General features: G+C 39.0%; 1 protein-coding gene across 1 annotated transcript in view; it reads right to left on the bottom strand.

Moving 5' to 3' along the window:
* The window catches only part of LOC129241204 (delta-1-pyrroline-5-carboxylate synthase), a 64,639-nt gene that overhangs the window by 27,882 nt on the left and 21,129 nt on the right, over positions 1-15,628 (bottom strand). The window contains exon 2 of the mRNA XM_054877421.1: positions 9,999-10,151. Coding sequence (XP_054733396.1) covers positions 9,999-10,151 — 153 coding nt within the window. The remainder of the gene's footprint in view (positions 1-9,998; positions 10,152-15,628) is intronic.

Raw genomic sequence — 15,628 nt, 5'->3', positions numbered from 1 at the left:
TCCTACGTACACATCCTATAGGTCCAAAAATGTCACGTGCATCTGCAGCAAAATATTTAAAGAAGTCGAAGACGGTCATAAATAAATGAGTGCAACTTCCCAGATGAGACCAAAAAAAATATCTCTCCAAAGTAAGATCAGAAGATCATTCATTTGTTTGTGACAAAGCCGAACTCATCGTTGCCTGAAGCTGAGAAGATTTAAAAAAATTGATGTATACGTACGGAAAACTTCAAATCCCGGAGTTTATTGGAAAACCCGCTGCTCCCATTATCACTGAACAAAGACTTGCATAGGACTAAGGCAAATTCAGAAATGAATTAGGCAAGCCCAATATTCACGAATCAATCTTCCTCTTGAGCAAATGGTTGCATTGTCGAACCTGGTGTTCTGCTGATAGTCAACAATATGTTTGAAAAATAGATCCCAAGTATCGAAGCCGTGGAAACAGCAAAATGGGATTATAAAGTTGGATTGGCCTTCGCAGTCGCCAGATGACCCTATGGAAAGGGCCAACCCTTTGGTCAAAGCTGTTTAAGCAAAACCTCAAAGGAAAACAAATATGGACGCTAAAATAGTTATCAAGGCAAATGATTTAGAACCGATTACGCGCAGAAATTAACACAAAGTATGACTCAAGGATGTGCAGTAGGGCGGGTCGATTTAAAAATCGCTCATTGCTCTGTGAAAATCGTATTCTAGGGATCAAAATAAGAAACTTTGCCGAAGGAACCATACCTCTGAAACGAATTCTGATGTCCCCCAATTTGGGGGGACAGAGCAATTGGCGATTTTTTTGCCTCCCCACAAATCGACCCGGCCTAATGTGCAGTCATTATCGAATATATTGCGTATAATAAATATGATATTATAAAATCACACAGGCAGTTTGTTAGAATCGAATTGGTTAAATAGTTTCCAGATTATGGCAGTCAATATCAGTCAAATTTAATTTTGTGTCAAAATAAAGACATAAGTATTTAACTTCAGTAATTTGCTTGAGTGAATCAGAAGTGAGAAGCCCCGTAGGTATTGAATTGTGCTTCCTAGTGACGGCGCAGTGAGAACACTTTTCAATATTCAGAAACAAAAAATTTCGAGTAAACAAAGAGTGAAATTTATCAAGGTCACACTGAAGGGCTTGGGAGTCTCCAAAAATCCTTATTACCGAGTATAGCTTAAGGTTGTCAGCATATACAAGAAATTTAGTCATTATTAAGTAATAAAAAGAGTGAAGGTTCTAGAATGCTGTTTTGCAGGCCTTTTCATTCCGCCACAAATGGTTGAGAAAGTACCTTATCAAATGCTACCACAGAGCGTCTACTGCAAAGATATAATTTGATCCACTTCAGAATATTGGAATGAAAGTCTAAGCAGCATAATTTTTATAGCAGCATTATTTTTAGAATTTGTATGGGAGACTTTATTGCTTTTGAAAAACTATGAATTTATAAATTGGCAATTTGACAGCCAAATTGAGAAGCTGCAACAGTAAGATTGGATGCTGTTGATTTGCCTTGTCAAAACTGTGCTGGTTTGGGGAAATGACGCACTCATGCGCTAATGCAATTCTCGAAACAATAGATAGTTTTGATGTATGTAAGTCGGTAGCTGGCAACATCATTTTTATGCCACTTTTGAAAATTTGAGCTATTCAGCTATTCTCCAGACATTAATAAACTCACCTGGCGATAAAGACTTCTTAAAGATTAACGCTGTAAGCACAACCAGAGAGGAGCGTTTCTTAAAAATGCTTGCTGACAGACAATCAGCATTTACAGAATTAAACGGTTTTATAAATGCAATGCCTCTCAAAAATCTTCTTCCGTTAGAGTTAAGGATCCAAAGGAGACCCATCCGTCTAAGAAGAGATAAAAGCAGCACAAAAAAGTACTCAAAAATCAACTGCATCTTCTAAAGAATTAGAGAGTATGTCATTAAAAAAACTGTAGAAGGTGAATATATTTGAGCAAGATTTACTGGATTTGATATAGCTCCAGAAAGATTTGCATTGTTTTAATGCTAAATTTGTTTCTACTGAAGTACTTTTGTCGAGAAGCCTATCAAATTCTCTAGAAATCCGTTGAAAGGTCACGTGTCTTGAAAAAAAATTATATTGACGAACCTAATATTAAGCTCCTATATGATAAATTATTCTTTTTCGCTTTTTTTTGCTACTCCATCTTCATATTAAACTTATTAAAATGCTCACATTTCTTCCTAGTGCTTAATTAATTATTCATTTTGAAAATTACTGACCATTGGCAGGCAGCATCTGTTAAATATTAATATACACCGCCGACACTTCGGTTTCAGGGCTTAACTTGTCGAAGTCGCCAAATTGAATTCTTTTAATTTGTAAGGCGACAATGAATAAGTTGTTAACCAGGATGTGGCAACAAAATGGTGCGGAAGCGCTAGTTGGATTCTGGATGAATCACCACTTTAACCAACCAAGGCCGCAAACCCAGTGCTGCCACTAAAATATGAAATGTGAAATTAAGGTATAATTTTATAAATTTCATTTTATTTTCTGTTTTACGCCACACCAAAAAATATCACTCTGAACAAGATTTTTTAATTTTATAAAATTATAATAGTTGACATATTGCACGGTACGATTTGAAGAAAGCAAAAGAAAGGCATTAAAATTTATTTCCCATATACATACAAGTGGACAAACAAAAGTTCGGTAAGTCGATAATATATGTATGTATATATAAGGGGTGATTTTTTAAAAGCTATAGAAAAGTTTTTCAAAAAAACACACGTAAAATTCAGAAAAATGCATGACATTTTTATTTGAATCGATAGCACAGTCCATAAATTTAATATTTGAAGATTATTTCATGCAAATGTTGACCGCGACTGCGCTTCAAATGGTCCATCCGCTTAGTCTTCTGGATACATTGGTAGCTCTTGCAGTTCTTCTGGCTGATCTTCACTCCAAAATCGACAATTCTGCTTATTTACGTACCCATTGATCCAAAAATGAGCTTCGTCGCTGAACACAATTTTTCGATAAAAAAGTGGATCTTCGGCCAACTTTCCAATAGCCCATTCACCAAAAATTCTGCGTTGCGGTAGGTCGTTCGACTTCAATTCTTACAGCAACTGTATTTTGAAAGGCTTCACCCCTAAATCCTTTCGCAAAATTTTCCACGTTGTTGAGTAACAGAGGCCCAATTGCTGCGAACGGCGACGAATCGATAACACTAGTCTACAAGGAAAAGTATCCGAAATAATTTAAACTAATATCTGCTTCTCTGTCCATGCAAAATTCGGATTGATAACTAAAATTAATTTATTAGCTTGAGTTTTTACGATAATCGTATCTTTCGTGTTTAATGGAACTAGGCCGACAAAATTTAACCAACATTCAGACCCAGAAACCAGACTATATATTTCCGAAGGTTTATGATGCGCTGAATCCAAATCTGGCCTCAGAATTGCTCTATCAGCTCTGGTTTTCGAGATATCCTAACCTAAAAGTGCAAAAAATACAAAAAAAACATGACAATTTCAAAATGCGATATCTCTGCGAAAAAAATGATATTTGAGCAAACAAAACGCCATTTGAAAAAAGAAGGATTGTATTTAAAGATGCCATGCTTTAATTTTGGTGAAAGAAAACATCTGCAAGGCTACATAACCTCAAATATGGGCAAAAATGGGGTTTTTTGCACTTTTAGGTTAGGATATCTCGAAAACCAGAGCTGATAGAGCAATTCTGAGGCCAGATTTGGATTCAGCGCATCATAAACCTTCGGAAATATATAGTCTGGTTTCTGGGTCTGAATGTTGGTTAAATTTTGTCGGCCTGTGTAATTGATGGTCATCATTAACACTGGCCGATACAGCTGCCATATTTTCTTCAGTTCGCACTCTACGTAAGCGTGTTGGTGGTTTGATGTCCAATAATGTAAATTTGGTTCTAAATTTAGTCACAATAGCTCGAATAGCCGCTTCAGTGGGTCGATTAAACTGACCATAAAATGGAAGAAGCGCGCGATAAACTTTCTTAACAGAACATGCATTTTTGTAATAAAATTCAATAATTTGCAAGCGTTGTTCGTTTGTAAGACGATTCATGGTTAAATTATAGACCAAACTGAAGATGTTTGACAGTGAAACAAAACACGAAACGTGCGTCAGCTGTTTAAACCAACTGTTTAAAAAGATAATAGCTAAAAAATCACCCGTTATATATATATATTTTTTTAAATTTTTTAAATGTCATTATAGCAAAATAGTCTTACGATGTTTCAATTAAAATTTTTGAAAAATTGATTAGAACGGAGACGAGAAAAAGTAAAATAATTTATGCAATGTCAGTAGAAATTCCGCCAGCGACGCAGTAGCGAATTCGTTACTCAATACTTTACGGCTTTCGATGTCAACTCAACTATGTGGAAATTATCAATGAGTTCCAAACTGCATATAAAACGGACACTCCTTCTCTTAAGACTATTTGTAAGTGGTATTTAAGATTACAGACTAGACATTTTTCTGTGGAGGACGGGCCTCCAGAAAGATGGCCAAAGTTGTCGTAGCCCTGGTGAAGCGAAAAATTGGCGAGGCCCCTCGAATGACACAGGAAATTATATGCAGTGTATTGGACTTAAATCCTATGATGGTATCGCGTATATTGCATAATGGTTTGCAGTACACAAAGAAATCTGCTCTGAGTTCCACGAATTTTGAATGAGAATCATATAGAAGCTAGAGTAAATTTTCTTCAATTATTTTAAAGAAAATTCTAAAATGGAGAGTTTAGCAGCTTTAGTATGATCTTAACGAGTTACGAAGCTTGGTTTTTAAGGATGACCCAGAAACCAAACTGAATTCCATGGTATACAGGTCGAAAGCAGCAAATCCACCTGTGAAAGCCAAGCAGCAAAAGTCAGCCACAAAAGTGATTATCTCGGTTTACTCACCAGAGCAAAATTTTTGCTGCTATACTGAAAACTTTGGTAAGCAGTAAATATTCAAAAAATTTCTTGAAAATAGGAAAAAATGAGGAACTGCACCGCTACTTCTTACACCAGGAGCTTACACTGCTGAAATGACGAGTAACTTCATTGCGTTTTCTATCATTGAAGAAATTTGTCAAAGCCATATTCGCCGTGTAATTTCTGGTTATTTCCAAAAATTAAAAGAAAGAATTGATAATAAATGCGGTTAATGCTTAACTTAAATAGCTGCAAAACAGTTGATTCACAGATTAAAGAAATGTATTGAAATTAATAAGAATATAAAATGTATCTCTTTCTCAATTCAATTTACCGAACTTTAGTTAGTCCCCTCGTATATGTACTTATGTATGCATTGCAGTTCATTGAGCAAGCAACATATTAATATAATACAAGCGAATAGCTGCATCAAAATGGATGTAAAAAATGGAAAAGGTGTAATTAGTACATAGAAGTGATAAGAGCGACTCCCAGAGCGAAACTGAGACTGAAAGTGAATTTGATTTCGGTGCAGTCAGCGTGAAGTACTAAAATATTTAATTAAATTTATGTTGTTATATTTTTTTTATTTTCTTAACACCGACATACATATATGACATTTTAAAAGAGCTTCGTGAAATCAAAAAGCAAATGCAAAGAAGAGTCGTATAAAGAAAATATTGCCAAGTTAACCGGTGAAATAATATCGTTACGGGCCGAAGTTATGCGATTAATAGCATGCAACTTGTAGCATACGGTCAATACGCTTTTGCTATCTTTGCTATTTTGAAAATTAACTCCTTTCAAATTTTTTTGGCCAAAAATTATTATCGGACGGCACCATGAGATAGGTGAATCATCTGTATTTGTGCTTATGATTTTAATAAAACATTGGCTTTATTGGCTGCAGAAACGAGTGGTACAAAAGTTTGGCGGCATGCAAATCTTCCTTATTTTTTGAGAATTCATTTACGCCTCTTCCAGTGAGTTGCATAATTTCTATATGGAGCATAATAGTCCTACAATAAATAAAAAAAATTAACAAATTATTTTTTTAGGGTCTTTAGGGTTGCTAGGGTCTGTCAAAACCCGCGCCTAGATATTGTTTTAAAATAAAACGTTTACAAATTTGGATTTTTTTCGGTTGCACTATTTTTATTCAAAATTCGGCTCTTAGCAATTAAATGTGAGGAATGACATCATTTAAATGTCCGTGTGGAGCTGCTTGTCTCCCATCGGACACGCCCCCAGCTGGGGGATCGGGGAATGCTCGGCAGATATGCAGAGTAGGTGGAAAATAAAACACCACTCGCGGACCAAAACGAGCCCGATCGGAATTGCTTGTCTCCCATCGGGTGCGTCCCCAGGTGGCGGATTGGGGAATGCTCGACAGATATGCAGGGTAGATGGGAAATAAAATACCACTCGTGGACCAAAACAAGCAAAACATTTAAACATTTTTCATTACGCACAGTCGATATGAAAAAAAAATATATATCCAGGCGCGTCGGACTCAGAATGAGCGGTTATCCTGGTCGGCGTCTGTTTTCCACGTTAGGAGCGGCTGATTACAAAGCAAAGGCGTGGCCTGAGGGGCATCAGGACCGATTCCAGTAAGATCCTGGTTATGGCATACTGGAGTGGAAGTAGATTGCAAGCGGGCTGGAGCAGTGAACCTCGGTAATCCAAGTAAGCGGAGTGAAATCTTGCTGAAACGACTTACAGAAGGATTCTCTGTTTCTCCGCCCTATTAAAACCTGGCAGGTCTTACAGAGCGCTCAAGGCACGTAATCTTAATTGACTATGTAGATTGGGTTGAGATAACTCCCCATTAGACCCCGATCGAAGTCTAGCTCTGAACACAGGTACCCATAAGGACCTGTGTCAACCCTACTATGCCCTTCCTGTTTTCATAGATAACCATAGGACTTACGGGTGCTACATACACACAGGCAGGTACTTCTGCAAGCCACCAGCATCAGCTACTTTTCACCCCAAAGGTGAGCAATGGACAGCGAACTCTGACAATTAGTAACCCTGCGCCCAAAACAGGGGTGTTAGCGGAGTTGATAGAGCGCATGGGAAAGGATATCCACGGTCTTTTACCCTACGTTGAATCCGTCGAAATGTATATGGCGACATCAGAAAAATGTGTAGCATTATAAAACGTGCACACACAGAGGTAACAAAACAGCTGAAAATCGATGAGCGCACCCCCGGCGCTATGTCTGCACCAGCGCATACAAGGAAAACAACGGCGGCTGAAAACACTGCAACTCTATCCGCACAAAGAGAAGGAACTAAATCTAGTCCTCATGCAGCTCATGGAACAGAAATATCGCCAGACACCAAGAGGAGAAGGTCGAAATCTCCACAGAACTTACCCCCCAAGGATCATAGAGAAAAATGGCAGAAAGTGTAAAGCAAAAAGAAGCCGGAAAACAATAGGAAGACCAGCGGCTCACTTCGCCCGCGTTCCGATGTGATCATTATGAAAAGAAAGGAGGAAGGAAGAACATACGCGGACATGCTTCGCGCTATCAAATCGAACGCTATGCTAAGCGGATTCAACGATAAAGTTAGGACAATGAGACCTACGCAAAAAGGAGGACTATTGATAGAGCTCAAAAGAAACAAGGACAGCGAATCATCTAGTTGTCAATCTGTTTTCAAAAGAGCCCTGGATAGTGTTGCAACAGTCAACCTAAAAACCCATTGCATCACATTGCAATTCAAGGGCCTTATAATAGAACTGAGCTCGGAGGAAGAGTTGCTGGACGCGATACCAGAGCAAGCTCAGATAAAGAGGCCAGATAAATCCGCCATCAAAAGTATGCGTTCCACGTACGGCGGTACCCAATCAGCCTACATTTCGTTGCACGCTGTGGAAGCCAAAAAGGTTCTGACGCTCGGTTCCCTTAAGGTGGGATGGGTACGCTGCTCGGTATCAGAGGTCATATCTCCAAAAAGATGCTATAGATGCTGGTCATACAATCATGTAGCGACAGTATGTAAATCATCTGATCGCACGAAACTCTGCCGTCTTTGTGGTGAGGACGGCCACATGGCAGCGAGCTGTAGAAATGCAGAAAAATGCGCACTATGCGATGAAGCACACAAGGCTGACAGCGCAAAACGCCCGCGCTACCAAGAAGCGGTACGTACAATCAAGCGATGAGAATCCTGCAACTCAACACCCATCACTGCAGAGGTGCGCAAGACTCATTCGGGCAAACAGTCGGACCTTTCCAAATGATAAACTCTCACAGCGGGATAGCAGACACCGAAGAACAAGCAGTTATCTGGGCGGTAAACGACAAAGTTCCTCACCTTGTAAGGGGCTCACGTAGATGAAGTTGGACGACATTCTCTTTGTGAGCTGTTATGCACCTCCACGATGGTCAATTGAAAACTTTTCTTCGATGATGGCGGCACCAGAGCTAGAACTTAGGGATAAGCGACCTATTCTAATTTCAGGTGACTTCAACGCATGGTCCAGAGGTTGGGGCAGCACGTATACAAACGCAAGGTGGAAAATTGTAGAAGAAACGGTTGCAGCACTCTGGAGGTATATACGTTTGATTGCACTAGAGGGCGCTCTATAATTGACCTAGCATTTGCTGATCGTACCACAGCGAATCGCACAAAATGGAAATTGGACGAGTTAATTTATACTCATAGCGACCACCTGGCCATTGTAATGGACGTATGCACTGTAATGCCGAGGACTGCATCTAAGACAGTCAAGAAAAGATGGAAACAAAAAGATTTTAACGCAGTGGCTTTTGGACAAGTATGGGCAGAGACTTACATCTTCCGCATATCAGCAGAGGAGATGACAGAAGAAATATCCATGCGATTAGAAAGAGCTTGCGACGCAACGATGCCAAGATCTAGATACCAGGGAAACCGAAAGCCAACATATTGGTGGACAGATGAAATAGCTAAACTACGTAAGGATAGTAACTCGGCTAGAAGAAAGGCTCAAAGAGCACGACTTCCGAAAAGCTAGATCTACGGTGGATGCAATAAGAACGGTGGTGGAAAAAGCACACAGGGCTATGAGTGCGGAAAGATCGGCAAGAAAGTTCTACGCTGTGATCACTCTAGATGTTAGAAATGCTTTTAACTCGGCAAACTGGCCTGGCATCACCTGTACCACAAGGATCAGTGCTGGGATCAACTTTGTGGAACATCATGTACGATGCAGTCCTGAAGGTGAAGCTCCCGCCAAACGCCGAAATTATGGGATACGCCGAAGATATTGCCCTGGTGGTAGTTGATAGGAAACTGGACCTCTTAAAGGAAAAGTGCAACGATGGCTTAACGACGCTAAGTTAGATTTAGCTGGTCACAAAACCGAGGCAGTTCTAATAAGTGCTGGAGGGCGAAAATTACGAATTTTTCGATATATTGTTGATTCAATAATTGTAACAGGTTGTTCTATAATGTAGTTTTTATGCCACGCTTCTATGTCTTCCAGATGACTCTAAGAAGTTACTTTCGGACGTAATACTTACAAGCAACAGTAGGGAAAGAAGAAGATAGTAAGAAGACGAGAAAGCGATAAGTTACTATGTCGCCACTTCCACGATAATAAATACTAATATACCCAATATATTACACTTCGACCATGTTCGCCAAGCCGAACGTTTTCATTCTATAAATTTGATCAACTTTTAGTTTTTTTATAAATTTTTGAACACTGATGTTGAGCCCAATTTTTTTATATGTAATTGCTTTGAAATATCATATGCTTCTCCATCGAGTGTGGCTAATGAAGAATTGTTCAGTGCTGCAAGTCAGCTCTATACCGGAATATGAAGATAAGTTAATTAATTAGTGTTAAATAATTACTTAATTATTCCTTGCATTTTTAATAAAATACAGGAGTTTTAAAAATCATTGCTTATTTATTACTTCAGCCTTTGAAATGTTGGGTTCGGTTCGGCCTTAAATCGGTTTTCGGCCGTTCTCTGATATGTATGTATTGTACATACATACACACATACGTATTTACAAAATTTCACACATTCAAAAACTAACCTGCTCGACAATGGAGGCCAGTCGTCCGAGGGCTAGGCCATGGTTGTCTTCCCTTGTGATGACAGCACTTCCAAGTTTTACCACTAAACGCCGTGCATACTTCAGTTGGCTTCTTTCAGTGAATGATGGCTTGCGCTTTTCAGAAAGAATGCTCTAAAATTAAATAAAAGCAAAAAGTGTGTTTATAAGAATTTTTCTCAGAATGCATTTCTCGACTAAATATAGCATACACACTTGCAACTACATATATGTACATAAGTATATAGTATGTATCGCTCACTTGCAATACACTTTTATCGTCTATCGCCAAAGAGCCACTTCCTCGTGGCGTATGGAAGTTTATTAGGCGATAGTATTCATTTTCCAAAAAAAAAAAAAAAACATTTCTGTGGAATTTTAATCTTTCAAGCAGGTTCCCAGACAATTTGTACTTGCCGCATTTTAAAAATATAAAAGTACATATAGAGCATGCCTCGCAATTTCTTTTAAGTGTTTACGAAAATTTTGCAAGCCTAGTCGAATCCATACAAGGTGATAGCAGTTTAATATCTGATATGCTTTTTGTTTTTGTTGTGTTACTGAAGACCGAAATAGAAATTCAACTAATGAATTCGATACACATACGAGTATATACATATGTATGCATATTTATTTCGTTTAAATTAATGAAAAACCTTTAACAAAGTTTTGTTAATGCTATGGTTTCTGAACAAATAAGTCGAGAAATTGTTAAATTACGTTAATAATAAAAAAAAAAAAACTTTTCACGAGAATTTATGAAGTGCCAAAAAGTTGTAAGTTTTTATTTCATAAAATATTTTCTTTGCAACTGCCTCAAATATCTTCGTTCCCTTTTCACCTCAACAGCGTTTGAATGTGTGATACTGATAGAGTTGGAAACAAAATAATGGTGTACTTTTGTTCGAAGATACGTCTACTAAGACTTCCGAGAAATATTTTGGTGGAACATTTTAACTCTCCACCAATTTTATAAACTTCATGCTATCGATAGGAGACGCCCAAGGAAAAGGTGGCTAGAAGACGTGGAAGCTGATCTTGGGAAAATGCGCGTGCAATGTTGGAGGGAAGTGGCTGTAAATCGAGATCGATGGCAAGAAGCTGTGAAGGAATGGTCCACCAAGGACTGTGAAGCTAAGAAGAAAGTTAAAAGACAAAATTTATAAAACTGCGGTTAGACCTGCAATGGCGTATACCTCAGAACACTGGCCGCTATATCCTAAACAAAAAAAAGAAACCATATGGCGAAGATGAGAATGCTTCGTTGGGCATCGGGCGTAACAAAACTGGATAAGATAAGCAATAAACACATCAGAAGTAACTGTCATGTGGCTCCAATAATTAAGAAATTCAAATAAAATCGCTTACGTTGATATGAACACATTATGAGAGCAGCTGAATAGCCTACAAAGAAATTTGTAAAACAGCCGCTACCATCAATGGGACGTGGCCGATCCTCTAAATCCTGGCTATACACTATTATATTAACCTGGAAATCACGTACGAGGAGGGCCTATGCCAAATGAGGGACCTTGGCGAGGGCGAAGAAAAAGAGAAGAACACAATCTCTTAAGGTATTATCAATTGTAAATATTGTTTTTTACAAGTTTTTTCATATAATTTAGATAAACTTGAGAGCAAATTAGGAAAACTTCAATATACTTAAAAAAAAATGTGGCCTTTAAGGACAAAACGACAGGAGGTCCCATATCCTATTTTCGATATTCTTTCATTAATATTGTAATAGGACTATGTTTAAGTTCGTGCGGTTTTTTTTCGAAATTTGAAACTTTATTGACGTAAAATGGTTACAAATTTAATATTCAAAGTATTGTCCATCGCTTACTACTACTTTTTCCCATCTTTCTGGCAATTCACGGATTCCCTTTGTGAAAAATTCGGTCGGTTTTGCCGCAATCCACGAATCGATCCATTTTTTGACTTCATCGTAATTACGGAAGTGCTGGTCAGCCAGGCCATGTTGCATCGATCGGAAGAGATAGTAATCGGATGGCGCAAGGTCTGGACTATACAGCGGGTGGGGTAGGACATCCCATTTGTGCGTTTCTAAGTATGTTTTGACCACTTGTGCAACATGTGGCCGAGCATTGTCATGTTGCAAAATAACTTTGTCGTGTCTATCGGCGTATTGCGGCCGTTTTTCTCGCAGTGCTCGGCTCAAACGCATCAATTGTCGTCGGTAGACATCCCCCGTAATCGTTTCATTCGGTTTCAGTAGCTCATAATACACAACACCCAGCTGGTCCCACCAGATACACAGCATAACCTTCAGGCCATGAATATTCTGCGCCGACGTCGATGTTGAAGCATGGCCAGGGTATCCATACGTTGCCCGACGTTTTGGATTGTCGTAATGGACCCACTTTTCATCGCCAGTCACAATTCGATGCAAAAAACCCTTTCTTTTGTGCCGTTGAAGCAGTTGTTCGCATGCCATAAAACGGCGTTCAACGTCTCTTGGCTTCAATTCATACGGCACCCAATGGCCTACCTTTCGGATCATTCCCATGGCTTTTAAACGTTTGGAAATGGTTGATTGATCAACTCCCAAAGTTTTTGCAACCTCTTCTTGCGTTTGAGCCGGATCTTGATCGAGCAATTCCTCCAATTCGGTATCCATGAACTTTGGCGACGCACCCTCGCGTTCTTCGTCTTCCAAGCCAAAATCACCACTTTTAAAGCGTGCAAACCACTTCTGGCACGTTCGCTCAGGTAGAGCATGCTCACCATAAACTTCCACCAAGATACGATGACTTTCGGCTGCTTTTTTCTTCATATTAAAAAATTCCCCGCAAAAACACATTATTTGGCACGAAATTCGACATTTTCAAGTGTGGTAAAAATATTGTTGTTTACGCTTCAAATAAAAAACTTATACTGACGTTTGTGCCTTACGACAGTAGCTCTCCAATGAATGTTTGGAAATGTGGATCGATGGAATAATAATCAAGTTACGCCATCTGTTGTAAAACCGCACGAACTTATCGATAGACCTATTATATATATACAGGGTGCGCCATCTTTTATGTCGGCATGAAAACATTGAATAACTCTGAAAAAAACAACTGATTGTATAAGTGAGGTATTTTTATTTGACTTGGTTATTTACAATATATTAGAACTATTTTTTGAATACAACATCCATCAAGTGGTCACCTTATTAGCAATCACAAACTGCGATCTTTTTTCTGCGTTTGTCATCACCTTGTCTACCATTTCGGGTTTTATAGCGTTGATTTCGGCACGAATGTTTTCCTTAAGCTGGTCAATAGTCTGCGGCTTGATGGCGTAAACCTTACTTTTCACATAACCCCACAAAAAGAAGTCCAGGGGACTAAGTAAGGTGATCTGGGGGATAGTCGATGTCGCCTCTTTTTGACACTAGACGTCCCGGGAATTTTCGTTGCAGAAATTCAATTGTTGCATTCGCAGTGTGGTATGGCGCACCGTCTTGTTAAAACCAGACGTAATGAGCCAACATCCATCGATATCGGTTTCTATCGACCGTTTGGTTTTCTCGGTAAAAATATGGCCCAATGACGGTTTTGGCACAAATACCGGCCCAAACAGTTAGGTACTTTCCGGCCATGCAATGGCGTTTCATGGATCTCGTGCGGATTCTCAGTTCCCCAAATGCGGCAATTTTGTTCATTCACGCTGCCAGAGAGGTTAAAATGTGCCTCCTCATTCATTAAAATTTGCTTCCGAAAATTGGGTTCAATATCAACCATTCGAGCGACTGTTTGACCGTATTCCAAGCGACGTGAATGGTCTGTCGGCAATATTCTTTGTGTCAATAGCACTCTATACTGAAACAAATTTAAATGATCCTTTAAAATGCACCGCATTGTGGTTTCACTGACGCCAAAATGCTGAGCGTGACGACGATATGACACTGTTGGCTACTGGGCAACGCTCTCCCTGACTTCTTCAACAAGTTCATTGGATCGTTTTGGTCGTTGATGAACGGCATGTTGACGATCTCTTACTGTCCAATGCTCAAAGAAATCGACACCAAACGACGAATAGTATTGTCAGACGGTGCCTGTCTGCCGCGATACTTTTTGCGATATGCGCATTGAGTTAGAACAATAGAACGATTATTTTCGATGTATAGCGTCACTATTTCTGTGCGTTGTTTCGGTGTAAAGCGATCTATGGTTGAATTTGTACTGAATTGATGTATTGATGTATGAAAACATGTATGTTGAAGTCGATCGGTTGGTAAATGACAAAGTTATTCAGCGTTTACATACCGACATAAAAGATGGCGCACCGGGTACAGCTTTTATTATTTTTCGTATCATTTTTCCGCACAGTGTTATCGGACGCTTTGACTTGGACTAGAATCTATAAAGTGAAAGACTAAATAAAGCCTATCGTGAATGAATAGAAAGAATCGAGAGATTCTTTAAAAAGATTGCACACTATTCACATGAGAACTGAGTGGCTCAATGTTGCCACTTAGAGATCCCAGATAGAAGACTGTGTAAGAATGTGTTGAGTAAAACTCCCAGGCCCGTCAGAACTTCAAAGGAGTGCGAAGGAAAAATAATTCATGAGGTAAACAGTATGTCAGCCTTTAAAGGAGAATTAGGCTTATCTACCGAACATCGTTTAGATTTAAAGTTGCTTTAATTTTGCACAAAATTAGTTTACCCAGAAGTGTTTGAAAGAGAGCAATAAATTTTCAAACAAAACAAATTTAATTTATCCAAAAAATATCCTATTCGACTCAATACAGTGATTCTGATTAATATAATATCCTTAAAAATGTCAATAAAATACATATATCTGTATATAAGTACGAGGGCGGGTCAATAAGTCCGTGACTTTTTGTATTTCTGACCTCTTTGCTGAAATAGAAATACTGCTCCTGTCAACAGGCATCTGTTAGTTGACTCCTGCCAAAATTTGAACGTGCTGCGTCAGTTAGTTTATGTTTTACAGCTACCTTTATCAGACTACCCAGTAATTTGATGAGAAAATGGAAAAAACTGAATTTCGTGTGCTTATTAAGCCGATTCACTCTTAGAAACCCACTGTTTCGATTGTTGTTTGGTCTCTGGTGTGTGGTGATGGATCCATGTTTCGTCCACGCTTACAAAACGACGCAAAAACTCCTCCATATTGCGATTAAACAACGCCAAACCTTCCTGTGAAGTTGTTACACGATTGCGTTTGTGGTCGACTGTGAATTACTGGGTAGTCTGATAAAGGTAGCTGTAAAACACAAACTAACTGACGCAGAACGTTCAAATTTTGACAGGAGTCAACTGGCAGATGCCTGTTGACAGGAGCAGTATTTCTTTTTCAGTAAAGAGGTCAGAAGTACAAAAAGTCACGGACTTATTGACCCCCCTCGTGTATATAAAATTGGCACCTACACCCTTTTTGGTGTTTGGCCGAGCTCCTCCTCCTATTTGTAGTGTGCGTCTTGATGTTGTTCCACAAATTGAGGGGCCTAAAGTTTTATATCGCCTCCGAACTTTTTCAATCCATTTGTGCACTTTCTTCTCTACCATATTCCGGCAAAATAACACGCAAAATTCGTCAAACTTATTCCTTACACAATATATTTCCATGAATTT

This window comes from Anastrepha obliqua, chromosome 3 (genome assembly GCF_027943255.1).
Source record: "Anastrepha obliqua isolate idAnaObli1 chromosome 3, idAnaObli1_1.0, whole genome shotgun sequence".
NCBI lineage: Eukaryota > Metazoa > Arthropoda > Insecta > Diptera > Tephritidae > Anastrepha > Anastrepha obliqua.
This window is presented reverse-complemented; position numbering and strand designations above follow the sequence as displayed.